The sequence below is a fragment of the Cloeon dipterum genome, chromosome 3 (genome assembly GCF_949628265.1).
Source record: "Cloeon dipterum chromosome 3, ieCloDipt1.1, whole genome shotgun sequence".
NCBI classification, from domain to species: Eukaryota; Metazoa; Arthropoda; class Insecta; order Ephemeroptera; family Baetidae; genus Cloeon; species Cloeon dipterum.
The window spans coordinates 23,369,070-23,383,678 of NC_088788.1; the positions used below are offsets into that span (position 1 = coordinate 23,369,070).

General features: G+C 37.5%; 3 protein-coding genes across 3 annotated transcripts; 2 read left to right on the forward strand and 1 right to left on the reverse strand.

Moving 5' to 3' along the window:
- Nucleotides 1-3,093: 3,093 nt before the first annotated feature.
- On the reverse strand, nt 3,094-7,154 carry LOC135939262 (G protein pathway suppressor 2). The gene is made up of 10 exons (XM_065483542.1): nt 7,010-7,154; nt 6,352-6,485; nt 6,080-6,293; nt 5,842-6,022; nt 5,688-5,784; nt 5,584-5,637; nt 5,255-5,527; nt 4,692-4,864; nt 4,492-4,602; nt 3,094-3,721 (listed from the first exon to the last, which is right to left on the reverse strand). The coding sequence occupies exons 2-10, from the start codon at nt 6,443-6,445 to the stop codon at nt 3,536-3,538; spliced, it is 1,383 nt and encodes a 460-aa protein (XP_065339614.1). The 5' UTR covers nt 6,446-6,485; nt 7,010-7,154; the 3' UTR covers nt 3,094-3,535.
- Nucleotides 7,155-7,334: 180 nt separating this feature from the next.
- On the forward strand, nt 7,335-9,823 carry Ttc26 (tetratricopeptide repeat domain 26). The gene is made up of 11 exons (XM_065483575.1): nt 7,335-7,454; nt 7,508-7,636; nt 7,704-7,898; nt 8,026-8,234; nt 8,312-8,504; nt 8,562-8,711; nt 8,771-8,881; nt 8,941-9,138; nt 9,201-9,309; nt 9,370-9,610; nt 9,680-9,823. The coding sequence occupies exons 1-11, from the start codon at nt 7,452-7,454 to the stop codon at nt 9,792-9,794; spliced, it is 1,653 nt and encodes a 550-aa protein (XP_065339647.1). The 5' UTR covers nt 7,335-7,451; the 3' UTR covers nt 9,795-9,823.
- Nucleotides 9,824-10,351: 528 nt separating this feature from the next.
- Nucleotides 10,352-14,472, forward strand: LOC135940227 (dnaJ homolog subfamily C member 21). The gene is made up of 10 exons (XM_065485030.1): nt 10,352-10,550; nt 10,626-10,754; nt 10,844-10,952; nt 11,032-11,143; nt 11,206-11,430; nt 11,490-11,633; nt 11,686-11,804; nt 11,858-12,072; nt 12,794-13,119; nt 14,275-14,472. The coding sequence occupies exons 1-10, from the start codon at nt 10,445-10,447 to the stop codon at nt 14,416-14,418; spliced, it is 1,629 nt and encodes a 542-aa protein (XP_065341102.1). The 5' UTR covers nt 10,352-10,444; the 3' UTR covers nt 14,419-14,472.
- The last annotated feature ends 137 nt before the right edge of the window (nt 14,473-14,609 follow it).

Genomic DNA, 14,609 nt, shown 5'->3' on the forward strand with positions numbered 1-14,609 from the left:
GGATTGAGATAGTCATAAATCACGCTAAAATGAAACCACACTTCTCACTTCTTGCAGGGGAGAAAGATTAGTTATGTTGCGCGCCGTAAATATCATCCTTCTCGTCCAGATGTTGTTGTTGCCTGCTTTTTCACTAATATACACAGCATTATTATCACCGCTGGGCGATGATGGACAGAGCAATTAACCCAGAAGCCAGCCCAGAACATAAACCTCGGCACTTCTCGCGGGATAAGAAGAGACCCCGGCCTCCACTTCAGTAATCCTATTCGCTCGTCCGCCTCATCTCCACAAATTGCCTGGCTATCTTCGGCGTGCTTGCTGACTGTAAAAAATTATTTGTGTGAAGTCTCTCGCTCAGTAGGAAAAAGTCTTGCGCATACGCAGCTTGTTTAATTTAATTTTTAGAGCTTTTGCCACACAAGAAGTGTGAAATTAATATGAGTTCTTTAAACGTTGCCCGTTGCCCGCGTGCTGCGAGTGAGCTAATCGCTCTCTGCCTAAAGTTATTATCATTTTTAGCGTGGTTTGAAAATTTATTTCCAGCTCTGACAATTTTGCGCTCATAAATCTCTCTGAATATCGAGCGCCTTTGCATCTAATATTGTTATGAAATTGTTCTAGAAAATAAATATTCGAAATATTTTCCAAATCATGTTATTCCATCAATAAATACTTGTCAAACTAAGGGTGTTTAAGCGAAAGTGGAAAGTTACTCCATGGTCAAAAATAATTTTTGTCAAAAAATAATCCTCTTTGCTCAACCTTAGGATCCTCTTATCTAAGGGGGCTTTAACCCTGATTTTTATCTCAATCTTTATTTTGACAACAGTTGATAAAGTCATTCCCTCAAATTGCTAGCAAATTGCACCATGTGCCTGTGGTAAATCCAGCAGGTAGTCAGAAGTGTGCCTAGTGTACGAGTATATTTGATAAATCTAAAAAATATAAATACTTAACGGGATCAAAATGATTTTTTTCAGTTGAAAGTTTATCTTCATTTCGTTTGATATTTATTAATTTAGCAGTCGTAAAAATCATAGAGTTTTACGCATTTGAAAAAACGCACGCATCAAAATGGTCGATTTTGGTTGTATGTTGTTGAAAAATAAAAAAGGTGTTTCGCGAATCACTCTCTCAGTTCTAGACTCATTTGTCATAGCAAATTAAAGACACGTTCAAAACAATAACCACTTTCGTCAAGGAAATATTTCACGAGTGAAATTCTAAAATTGATGATAAAACGTGAAAATTGCTTTATAGTTCCCATGACCGACAATGTGAGCTTATAAGTGTAATAATGATGATGAATCGGATGCGAGAGCGGCGCTCTTCCAATATTACATGGAAGTGTGATGGACAAATTATTCTAATGAGCACTCTCTCGAGGCCCATTACCCGTGATTTAGTGATCCAAGCTATAGTCCTTTCGCCCTTTAGCATTCTTTACAAGAGATACACTAATTTACAGCTATCAAAAATAAGCTTAGCTGAATGAATTCGGTTTCAATCACATTTTCATTTCAGATTTTGCGAATGCGTGGTTTTTTTTAAAAATAAGTCAAGCGCGGCCGTGTCTGATAAATATCAGAGAAAGAGCTCGTTTAAATTTTTGCACGCATAACTATAGGAGCAAAATGGTTTATACTTGTGAAATGTATACACCTGCCATTATTATTTCATATCAACGTCCTAAGAGGTGCGAAATTTATGGGAGCTAAACACACGTTTGGACTTCAGGATTTATATGTGCTATTACACCATCACATACACATTTTCTGCTTTAATTCTCGCACCGCAAATTTATAGCTCCTTCAGTTTACCGTCGAGGCGGGTAAATTATTGTAGCTCTTCATCTAACTCCAAATGCAAACTACTTTTGATATAAATTATTTCAAAAACACTGAATTCCAAAAGAACATTAATGCTAGGAAAAAATTCGTGATATGTGTGTAAGTATGTCTGTAGAAGAATCCTTAAAGATCTTTGAATATTTAATAATTAACCATGAGAATTTTGTTCTTTTGTCTCTAATATTTTAACTCAATCTCTTTCATCTAATTTGAGTTCCTGAGAGTTTGTACAATAGTAGTTTTGTTGACTTGTGGAGTGCGGCTGTCAAAAAATGTGTCCATTGACTACGGTAGAAATTTTGCATTCGGCGCGATGCGCGAGAGAGTGCAGACAGACAAAACGGCTTTCTCAGAGAGCGAGTGCGAGTGTCGAAAATTGAAAATTAATTGCTAATAAGGGGCAATTGTGGTGGTGATTCATGGCAGTAGTGACAGTTAATCGGCGAACGCGGAGCTAATGATAGCTCTGGACGAATAAGAAATGAAGCCGGCCTGTAGGCTAATAAAATAGATTCCGTAATGCTGTGTATTGGCCAATTATCGTTGAAATATGGCCCGTTCGCCATAATGCCGCGCTCGCTCAATTTCTTTCGGGTCGAGGGTGCGGTTCGCTCGTTCGAGTGAGCGTTGGATCGCCTTTTGATCTGCAGGCCATTGTCGGCAATTATCGTGAAACGGGAAGAAGATGAATGAACTGGCGAACAATCGAGTGCCCATTGAAAGCACCACTTTCGGCACGGAATCAAAGAAAACTGCGCGTTTATTTAAATTGCGGGAATTGCAGTCAATTCTTTGCCCCGGCATGATCAATGGCACTTTTCTTAATCGTTGCCATGAGAAACTGTGAATGTGCATGACTTTTATTACACTCAATTTTTCATCCTCCGCCATAATCAGAGGAATTGCATTTAAATGGTTTCACAAGGCCATACAGTTGACATTAATTGTGATATTTAAAATGGTAACGCTAGCCTACTTTGTCCATTTTGCATTTTCTTCTGGCCATCTAACAGCAAGTTTTAACCCCATTTTAATTTTATAACATAAAGAGTAGGCCACCAGAAGACAAATGGAGTTGTTATTGCAGATTGATATTATCTAAAAATGTAGAAAATGATCGACACATACGTAAAACCCTTTTTTCTTCTTTTGGTTGAAAAATCCGAAAAATCGATTAATTGATTGATAGTAAGATTTAGATAAATTTAACAATGATTGTGTACAAAACTTTTTTATTTCTTAATTTTGTATGCACTTTCCATCCACTCCACGCAGATTGTAAATATAGTATTTTAAGTTTCGTAGACAAACGTGAAATGAATTATTAGATAATATGCTCGGACACAAGAATTAAAATATCAGCAACAATTTTGGAATAAAATATAAACATCTCTCAGAAATGTGTAGCAGTACAGCAAAAAATACATATTATCTTAACAGCATGATCAAAGATCCAAACCAAATTTAAGAAATTTAAATATCGCAAAATAGTTGACTTGATATCGTTAAAAAGATTAAACACAAGTTTAAAAACAATGCCATAAGAAAGAAACTAGTTTTACCGTTCCACCAGAAGCAATAAAATAAAATAATGATATTTTTCATTTACAACAACGATTTCTTTCATTTTGCAATGGTTTTCCAGGCATTCTGCTATCCTAAGAGACCAATACATGCTTCATTCACACTTCCCTGGGCTGCTCACGCGAGTGACCTTGCGAGGAGTAGCGCGAGGCAGGGTTGTGCACGGGATGCCCGACCGTTAGCCCACCGCCCATAGCACCGTGTGGTGGAGGATGTCCCGGGTGGTGTAGGGCCGCTTGGCTGTACGAAATTCGGGTGCCAGGTGCTTGACTGACATAGACGCTCTAGAAATCAAGAGCGCACTTTAGTGCTCAAAGTAATCTGAATTTTCAGCCCTATTTTGCGTTGATGTTTATATTTTTAAAATTCATGTGAGTAAATTTTCGATTTCAAAACAAAATTTTTTAAATTTAAAATATTGCACTAGGCCACAAATTAAACAAACCTACTAGATTACTGAAGGAAATCTAATAGAAATTTTTACTTTGTTAGATTTTCCATAATTTAAAAATTATTATTTAAAAAAACTGTACATTTTGCAAACAAAGCAGCATTTTAGATAAGGCAAAAGAAATAAAAAATTGATCTTAGAGTTGATATTTTTCTAATTTTGGAAACGCGTTACAAGAATTTTCTATCTAGCAGTCTATAAACAAGACCAACTGTTAGCACCTCAAGTGTGATATCAAATCTACATGACAATGACAATATAATTAAGTAGCGTTGAATTGTTTTGAGCGATCTGATCAAGGCATTTGTTTAGCAAATTATCATTGCAATAGAGCTATACAATAGCAGAATTGAGATGAATCAGTATTCAAAATACAGATTGAACCTAAGTCGATCAAAGATCTCCATTGAGATCACGTTTTTATCAGTTATTATCTTCTGAGATGCATACCATTATTTAGATTTTAACTTGGAGAATTCAAGCTAAACCCATGTCTCTCGAATTCAGTCAAGGTCTTGAAATATTAAGGACTTGCCTGGTCTAGTAATACTTAATGTAGTGATTGTACTGATAATAGGGCAGATCGCGCGGATTTTGACTCACATGCGGTGTCGACACTGTTGTCATTTGTTGGTAAGTTGTCACGGGGTTTACATGTGAAACCGGCTGTCCCCGAATAGGGTACCCTGAGGTAATTCCACCTGATTTCGCTCCCTAGAAAAAATGTATCCATGTTATTTAAGTTTTCCAAACCCCTAAAAGGTTTCTATAGATACATATATTGCATTCAAAGTAAGCCATACCTGTGGAAGTTGTTGCACAGGTATTGAGCCACCATGGATGGGCACCACATGAGTAGCTGGTCGAATGCTGACGCCAGGAGGGTGTCCCGAGTAGTACTTTTCAGCCTCTTGAGAAGAGTAACCACTCGACTTCTGACCACTGTGTTCCATGCTTTGATGCAGTGCCACATAAGCTGCAGGAAAGTGGAAAGAACTATCAAAAATAATCAGCACATCAATGGTTTTAAATATATAAGTTTAAAATCAAGAGTGAGTCAAATTGTATTAACAACTATGGCTTGTGTAGGTCAAAGAGGGAGCAAGGAAAATAAATTAGCTTTTCAATTAGTTTTTTCCCATTTGCTTGAATTGTATAGACACCAAAAATACTTTATGATCGATTTTCTTCCTTTTTTTAAAGCATGCTTTTTGAGCAATAGCAATAGTTAGTGTCAAACAACGCAACAATCACGCACAAGTAGCAGAGCGTCGGTGCGGCACGGCAATAAGTTTAGTACAAAACTCAACAGTTGTACAAGTACGAGTAAAAATCAAACATTTATTGAGCAATGTAACTATCGAACCTGACTGAGATTGCTGCTGCATCACTCTAGACGGACCTGGTTGGGTTGAAGGTCCAGGTTGTGAATGTAAGTAAAGAGCTGGTGGTCCATGCTTGATGTCCTCGCGAGAGGGTGGTGGTGGCACCCCTTGAGACTGCTGCACATACTGGGGGTGGCTTGAGTTGCTGTACGAGTAGACGGCAGAGGTCGGTGCGTAGCTAACACTCGTGCTGGATGGAGGCGGGTGATTGTAAAATGCAGGCTGACTTGTGCCATACACCGTAGGGTTATTTTCTGCAAATTTAAAGAGAAAATACATATCTTGGGAAATTTCTCGTGTGTGAGCTTACTGTTCCACAAAACAGCCCGCGCCATGTCATGTCCGCGGCGACCTTCCTCCATTTCTGCAAGAATGTGTTAAGTTATTGCCAACTCGGGTCAAATTTAAAATTACTTGGCTGAGAATATCCGGACACAGCCGCATGCTTGTATCCATAGCCTGGATGATACCCTGGGGTCGGTGAAGGGCTTCGTGGACGCTTGATGGTGCCCTGTAAATAATATTTTATGTTACAGGCTTGATTTTATCTCATCTATGTAATTCTTACTCTAGGAGGTGTTGAGGCGAGTAGGTCATACTGGTTGACAGAGGGTAAGAGGGTATGTCCTGGTGGCGGGAGCTTGTAAACAGTGGCCGACCTTCCTGCAAGCATGGTGGGTTGGAGGAAGAGCTGCGACGCATGTCCTCCCATCACATTAGGTGTATAGGCATGCATTCCCATCATTTCACTGAATATTCAACGAATTTTGTCAAAATGAAATTTCACGCATGAGGCTGCACCACACCTTTCTTTCATAAGTTGTCTTCTCCTGAGGTCATCCTCGTTTAGAACCTTTTTCAGCGTCAAGAACAACTGGTGCTTTTCCTCTTTTAGCACAGTCAATCTGGTCTCATGCTGCTGGATTTGCATGTTGGTTTCCCCCAGGGTCATGACGTCCTGCTTTTGTTGTCTCTCCCTTTCTTTCCGCTGTCGTTCAACCTCAGCATCTGCTTCTTGCGCTAAATGACGGCAGGGAGGAGTAAGATATTTTAATTTTTATTGAAAAATATTGCAAACCTTCTTTCTTTTTCTGGCGTTCACGTTTGATGTGAGCTTGCAGCGCAGACCATATTTCATCGCCCTTTTTTGGTCTCGCTACTGGGGCAGGCATCTTGTTTGACGAAATTTTGAGGCCGCAGAAAAAATTTGAACTGCAACAAAGAGATGTATTAACTACTTTAGGATTGATTTCGAATCTATCCATGTAGTGTTAGCAATGGCATACATAACATACATATTAATTTTCTTGGCCCCAACACCAATCATTTCAATACATTGGCACCGGTTTCCACTTTTCCGGACAACTCTAATTCTAAATTTTGAGCAACAGAAACTAAAAGCCCGTTTAAGATGTTTGCAACATAGTTTTTTATTGTAACGAGTGTAACAATATTTATTGCTCTTGACTGTCAAACATCCAGATTAATTTTCATAACTTGTAACAATTTGCTTTGTAGATCTGATGCTCATGTTTTATGTAATTAAAAAATATAAAAACTAACATATTTTTAGCACTCTGCGCGATCCAATAGAAAATGTTTTTGCAATCTGCATAGACTTTGAATAATATTTATTTTTCAGCTGTCAGTTTTTAAAGTGTTTTACGTGTTTTACACGCAATGTTTCAATGCGTTTTTGTGCTGGTAAACTAAGTCCAAAGATAACAAAAACTTACATTAACTAGGGAACAGCAACTCTCATAGCCAAATTCACTAAAATACCAAAATAAACAAACTGGCTCTTCTCCTTCAGGTACAAAATCATCTGTTTGGGGGTTTTGTTGACAGTTATTATTGTGCTGGATCCGCCACAATGGTGGTGATGCTGCACTGATGGTTCGTCGAAGTGCCGCGAGAGCGTGATAGTGGGATTAGGTTTATAGCGCGAATAGAGCTTAGATTGGTTAAAAAAGATGCCAATTATTGCGATTGGTCGGCGATTTTGACGGCGCGAAATTGCAGTTGTACTAAAATTATTGCATTCCACAGGGATCTCTACCGACCTGGTGTCGACTATTACGACTTGGTGCAACTAAATTTTCAAATCGTGGAATTTATTTACAAGTTATTTCACATTGCTGATATTCCACCAAACTCCTTCGAGGCTTTGCTGAAAAGATGGTAGAACGATAATTTATTAAAAAAATTCAATTCAGATAAATAATTTACTTTAGATTTTGTCCCGAGCTAAACCCGCGAGTGGTCCTTCTACCTCTCAAAGTGCCCAAGTTCGCAGGCAACTACCGAACCTGGAAGACTTTTTGAAAATTCGTGACTATACAGGAGCACTTTGTCTCTTGGAGGTGTGTGGTGCACAATCATAATTGTGAGCAGATGATCCTTGGATATTTTATTTTTGCTGGATTTCAGTTCAACAATAGCAGTGGTAAAGGGAGCGTAGATGTTGATATGTGGATCGGATTTTGTGCTTTCCATTTGGGTGACTATAAAAAGGCCTGTCAAATGTATGAAGCTATCATGAAGAAACAAACAAAGCCCGCTGAAGCATCCACCTTTCTCGCGTGTTGCTATTTTTATTTGGGAATGTACCCGGAATCAGACAAGGTATTTTGGTAAAGTAATGAAAACAATATCGAGATGAATTTATTTTTGTGTTTAATTAATATATTTCAAGTAAATGAAATGCCTTAATATTTTAATAATTAATGGTTTGTTTAAATTGAAATTGCAGCTCTTGCAAAATGCGCCAGAGAGTAGATTAAAAAATAGATTGCTTTTCCATTTGGCACACAAATTCGGTGACGAGAAAAAATTGATGGAACAGCATCAACAACTGGAAGATGTTTTGGAAGACCAACTTTCCCTTGCTGCTATACACTATTTGAGATCCCATTATCAGGAAGCCATTGACGTCTATAAGAAAATCCTGCTAGACAACAGGTGAATATAGTTAAAAAAAAGTGAACGAATTTTGACCGTAACAAAATTTTAATTGCAAATTTGTCTTTCATGCGCAGAGATTATTTAGCACTGAACGTTTATGTCGCCCTTTGCTACTACAAACTGGATTACTACGACGTATCTCAAGAAGTGCTCGCTGTTTACTTGCAGCAATATCCAGACTCCGCCATTGCACTTAATTTAAAGGCTTGCAACCATTTTAGATTGTATAATGGAAGAGCTGCGGAGAACGAACTTAAACCTCTTTTGGTATTACATTGAATTTAAGTTTTTTCTTATTAATTTACATCTTCTTATGTTTTCAAGGAGCAATCAGGGAACAGTTTCGGGCATGATTTGATAAAGCACAATTTAGTTGTGTTCAGGGGTGGGGAAGGTGCTCTTCAAGTTTTGCCACCTTTGGTGGATGTCATACCTGAGGCAAGGCTAAATTTGGTAATTTACTATTTACGGCAGGTATGAGTGATTTTCTTTTGCAATGTTTCGCCACTTGCTATTTTTTTTTTAAATTTTAGGAAGAAGTTCAAGAGGCTTACGCCCTGATTAAAGACTTGGAACCTGCGGTGCCACAAGAGTACATTTTGAAGGGGGTAGTGAACGCCGCCCTAGGCCAAGAGCTGGGATCTGTAAAGAACGCCTTGTATGCTTTGTCTTTCAATATATTTCACTTCATCATTCTTTCCAGAGAGAACACCTTAAAGTTGCGCAGCAATTTTTCCAGTTGGTCGGGGGGAGCGCGAGCGAATGCGACACGATTCCTGGAAGACAGTGTATGGCTTCTTGTTTCTTTTTGCTGAAACAATTCGACGACGTGCTCTTGTACCTGAGTTCGATCAAAAGTTATTTTTACAATGATGATAACTTCAGCTTCAACTACGCCCAGGTATATGAACTGGATTTCAATTCGTAGGAATTAAATAAATACGAATCAAGATCTTGAATTAGGCAAAGGCAGCTGTTGGAAGTTACAAAGAGGCCGAGGAAGTATTTTTAACGATTCAAAATGAGAAAATTCGACAGGATCCAGTATTTGTGTCAATGCTTTGCAGATGTTGTAAGGGCTGACTAGAAAGGATATTATTGCTAATTTAATAAAATTGACAAAATATTTCAGATATCATGAACAGAAAGTCAAGCAGTGCCTGGGAGGTTTATCTGAGGATGGATACTTCTGCTGAATCGTTTTCATTGCTTCAATTAATTGCAAATGACTGCTACAGAACAGGACAGTTTTACGTAGCAGCAAAAGCATTTGATGTACTTGAAAGGCTGGATCCAAACCCTGAATATTGGGAAGGCAAAAGAGGAGCATGCATCGGAATATTCCAACTGGTTGTAGCTGGAATTGAACCAAAGTAATAATTTGATCCTAATTTTCAGAGGGGCGCTTGAAAATTATAGCAAATGTGTATGTTCTTTTCTAGGGAGGCTCTGTTGGAAGCCATGCAAATTTTACGAACCTCGTCACGACCCCAAGTGGAACAAATTGTGCGTGTAATGAAAAAGTGGGCTAAAGAAAATCGCATTCCGTTGACCTAATTTGTTCGCATATTGATAACACCATATGATAAAATTAATAAACACACTGTTGTTTATACCTAATAAAATTTATCCCTGAGTGTTTTCGTAATAAAATAATAAATTTCTGTTAGATTGATCAGAAAGATCTTTGGAATTAGAATTTTACTAGTAGTATTTTTTTGATTGGTTCTTTTCTTTCGAGATGGGCGGCCCCCTGATAGTGAACAACTCGTCAAAACCCAAAATATCGAAACATGGGGTCACATCAATCAGTCCGGAAAAAAGGACCACCCAATTTCAAGATTTAATGTGCGAAAAATCCAATTCACTCGCGTGAGCTACCAACTTATGAATAATAAAGTGTTCTGAAGGTGGGGAACATTAAATTTAAAATGTTTGAAAGTAATCAACTAGGGAAAATTTGAAGCACGAGCTAATCCCGCAACTAAAATTCAAATATTGAGCGCTAATTGGGTAACGAGAAGGAAAGGGACTCTGATTGGCCATTCCACCAGGCTACCAGCGTGAGCTGGCGTGAGCGTACCACCACCACCAGCTGACTGCATCGGCATTGTAAACAGAAGCACGCCGCCGTCTCTTGTGCACCCTCTGCTCTTCTTTTGTGTTAATTTTTGGTTTTCCTCTGGATTGTGTATTCTTTTACAGCAATGACGGCTGTCAAGTGTTATTATGAAGTTCTTGATGTATCAAGGGATGCATCAGATGATGAATTGAAGAAAAATTATCGAAAATTGGCTCTCCGATGGCATCCAGGTAACAGAAACAAACCTTCAAACCCTACTCTTATGACAGCCGTTTGAACGTGTACATTTTTTATCGTGCTTGTAGACAAAAATTTAGACAACCCAGAAGAAGCCAAGGCTCAGTTTCAGCTCATCCAGCAAGCATTTGAAGTTTTGAATGATCCCCAAGAAAGAGCATGGTATGACCAACACAGAGAAGCAATTTTGAAAGGCGGTGAGTTTTGAAACACCTAGGAGAAAATAAAATGTTATGGTGTCTAATTATAAATTTGGCCCATTTAATGCAACACTGCTCGTTCATAGGCCTTGGAGGTGATTACGAGGATGACTCATTCGATGTTTTCCCATACTTCACATCATCTTGTTACAAGGGATTCGGTGATGACGATAAAGGATTTTACGCGGTTTACAGGTTAGCATACTGATTATTTGATTGCATTCGATAGTTCAACTTTTTGATAGTGAAAAATTTAAAAATTTAATGTCGCCAGGGAGGTATTTAATAAAATTGCTGCTGAAGAAATTGACATATACAGAGAAGAAGAGTCGGACAGTGAGTTTGAAATTCCCGGTTTTGGCACTTCCACAAGCGACTATGAAGAAGTATTGATTTGCCATATTTGATTTGATTCAGTAATACATTAAAGTTTAAAATAAACCACTAGGTTGTGCACGCGTTTTATGGATTCTGGCAAAGCTTTTCAACAAAGAAATCTTACGCTTGGATGGACGAGTATGATACCCGTCAGGCTGAGAACAGACGAGTTGTTCGTGCAATGGAAAAGGAAAACAAGAAGGTCAGGGACAAAGCGAGGAAAGCCAGGAACGAGCAGATTCGAGCGCTGGTTGCTTTTGTCAGGAAGCGTGACAAACGACTTGAACTGCACAAGGTACCACTCTTAAATTTGTAAACGTTTTCAGTATTTTTCTGTGGCTTGTTTTATTTTAGCAAAAGTTGGCAGAGAAGGCAAAGGAAAATGCCTTAAAGGTGGAGCAAAACCGAAAGAAGCAAATAGCTGAGAGGAAAAAGTTGCTTGAAGATGCCAACAACTCTGCCCACTTGAACATGGACAACATGGAGGGCGTTTTGAAGGTACCAAATTTTTACAGATTTTAAATGTGCTTGATACCTATCTTTACTCCAGGAAATTGAGCAGAACCTCACTGCTGAGTTTGGCAGAGATGAAGAATCAGATGAAGACGAAGATGAGCCCAGTGGGATGTTTTGTGTTGCATGCAACAAGAGTTTCAAAACAGATAAAGCGTAAGATCTTTTGCTACCTAAAACTTATAAAAGTAACTAATAACAATAATTAGTTTTGCAAACCATGAAAACTCCAAAAAGCACAAAGAAAATGTGGCTTTTATAAAAGCCACTATGATTCAAGAGGAAGAAGAGCTTCAATGTGAGGATATTGAAAATAATGAAGTCAAAGAAAGCGACGAAACTGTCGATGATGACGAGGATCACACTGAAGTTGGCTATGAACTCTTAAAAGAGGACATTGAGGAGGAAGAAATTGTTGAAGAAGGTATGATTTCAATTCTAGGTGGCCTGATGGGATATAATATATATGAATTGTTTGAAATACATTTGAATTTACTTGCACTTTCTAGGGGGGCATTCTCGACCAACACAAACCAATGTTTATTTGATTAATTTACTTTGATGAAAAATACAGGGGAGGTATAAGTGCTGAAATCATTGTAAATAATTGTACTATGCTCCTGCACAGCTACTTGAAAATTACTTGTTTCCCCTCAAGGCATACCACTTTTTAATCATAGGGATTATAATTTTAATCCTTTTGCATTATTTGATCGATCTTGCGTTCTTGCCTTGGATCCGTTTTTCCTTTAAATCAAATGCTATAGGCGTTTTTGTCTTGATGCAAGCTGCAAACCCGGTCTAGTATGTGATGGAGGTTAACATTTTAGAGATGCTTTAAGTATATGAGTGTGTCTGCACAAAGAACGTCTGATGAGGGTTTAATTTAAAATGCTCTTAACAGCTTGTAGTTGTCAGGTTGCTGGCATTGAAAGAAAACTTAATAATTTTTACATTTCTTTCCAGTGTTTGCTGAACATGTTTAGAAAATGTATAGCTTTCATAGATTTTGTAATTTATTTGATTAGTTTGTGTTGATTGAGAATACCTTTCCTAATGAGTGCAAGTAAATTCAAATTGAGTTAAATTAGAAATTACAGGACAGTAAAAATATCAAATCATCATAAATAAATTTATTTTTTTAGAAACAGCATCAGCGAGCAGCAAGAAGAAAAAGAACAAAAACAAACAAGCACCCCGAGTTCGCTTAGACAGTTCTGATGTAGCACTAGAAGATTTAGAGGATATAGGAATGTCTAAAAAACAGCGAAGGAAAAAAGAAGCTCAGGCAAAGCAGAGCAATAAGCCAGCTGAAAATGCTGTGGTGGATGCTGAGGAGGCGAGTGGGGAAGTCAATTTTGGGGAAGAGCCTGAACAGGTTCCTGTGCCCAAATCTAAAGGCAAAAGAGCGAAGGCTGCTAGGAAAGCGGAAGGAAGTGAGAAAAAGACAGCGGTGGAACCCTCTGAAGTGGTAAAGCTTAAAAACTTAAGAGCATCTTAATTAGTGCCATCTGAAATTAACAATGAAACCCTGGGTTCGTTCCATTCTGCAATTTTTATCCTCAAATATGCTAAATTTTGTGGTGTTTGCATGGACCACCAGTCCTAAATTTTCAATCTAGCATTGTTTTCGAGTTATGAACTGATTTTTTTAGGAAATACTTATGTATATCAATTTAAAAATACAATGTTAGGTATTGTGAAGATTTTTGGCATATAGACTCCCCTTGACGAGAAAAATCGATTATTGGGTTATTTTTGCTTTTGAAATTACTAGAGATTTTAACACAAAGGTGGCTACAAAATCCTTTAATGTTATATATTTTGTTCAATAGTTAATATTGTTCACACGTTTTATTAAATCTTATTTTTCAAACTTAACTTTTCATATTTAACAATTTTAATATAACGTCAATTATTACTTATTTAAAAGGTTTAAAAAATTAGATGTATTGCCAAAATATTTCCAAATAATAGTATTTAAATCACCACAAATTAGTATTTTTTCAAAGTATATTAATTTGTATAGCAATCATAACCTGTTACCTGGCACCATGAGCAAAAAATCTTATAAATTCGGGGAGTATGTCAAATATTACATATTGGTCGATTTGTTTCACCAAGGAGACAGTATACTAAATTTTATCATGATTGGAGGAAAATTGCTTATTTTCATGTATCTTTAACATGGGAACGTTTTGGCTTTGTAACTCGAAAATAATGCTAGATTGAAAATTTGTATTGGTCATTTTCTTCTAATTTTTGGAAGTCAACACGTTTCAGGCTATTCAGGCTAAAAGTATGCATACAGTTAGAGCGGAGGGTATTCAGGGTTTCCTTGTAAATTACATCAATATATGAATTTGGCTTGAATTGAAAGAAAGAGAGCAAAGCAAAATGTTATAACTGAAAACTGAGGGAATTCAACTTGTCACTTGCACTTTGACTCTACCACTCAGTTTTCAACCAGTAGGATAGTAGGAAGAACATTTCATAATGTAGATTCTGACTATAATGTGGGCTGAATTCTAAACTCCTGTTTGTTGTAATGAACAAAAAAATAATGGGACAAAATGATCAACCAGTAAATCCTTGCAGTAAATGAAACTTATTTTCAACTTTCCAGGACGTGGATAATACGTGTCTAACTTGTAAAGCAACATTCCCCACAAGAAACAAATTGTTCGACCATTTCAAGAGAACTGGCCATTCTGTACCTCTAACAGAATTATCAAGTGGCACCCGGCAGGACAAGAAGAAAAGGAAATGATCTAATACTTTGTTCACAGTATCATAAATTAAACTTAAATATTGTAATAAATAACTGATTTTTGTTCTACCAACTCCCCCTCCAATTATCCCAAAAGCATGACTCATGAAATAATGATAAAGAAAATCACGCGTAACTCACCTTTAGCTACTTATCCAGTTTCCCAATCCGCACCGAGTAATTTTTCTTGG

Coding starts and splice junctions, on each gene's coding strand:
- LOC135939262 (XM_065483542.1), bottom strand. CDS start 6,445: ATGCCTGCCCCAGTAGCGAGACCAAAAAAGGGCGATGAAATATGGTCT. Junction 5,638..5,687: donor GTCCGGATATTCTCAGCCAA/GTAATTTTAAAT, acceptor ACATTCTTGCAG/AAATGGAGGAAGGTCGCCGC. Junction 5,528..5,583: donor GCGGGCTGTTTTGTGGAACA/GTAAGCTCACAC, acceptor TTAAATTTGCAG/AAAATAACCCTACGGTGTAT.
- Ttc26 (XM_065483575.1), top strand. Junction 7,899..8,025: donor TGTACCCGGAATCAGACAAG/GTATTTTGGTAA, acceptor TTGAAATTGCAG/CTCTTGCAAAATGCGCCAGA. Junction 8,505..8,561: donor ACGAACTTAAACCTCTTTTG/GTATTACATTGA, acceptor TATGTTTTCAAG/GAGCAATCAGGGAACAGTTT.
- LOC135940227 (XM_065485030.1), top strand. CDS start 10,445: ATGACGGCTGTCAAGTGTTATTATGAAGTTCTTGATGTATCAAGGGAT. Junction 11,431..11,489: donor AACGACTTGAACTGCACAAG/GTACCACTCTTA, acceptor GTTTTATTTTAG/CAAAAGTTGGCAGAGAAGGC. Junction 11,805..11,857: donor AGTTTCAAAACAGATAAAGC/GTAAGATCTTTT, acceptor AACAATAATTAG/TTTTGCAAACCATGAAAACT.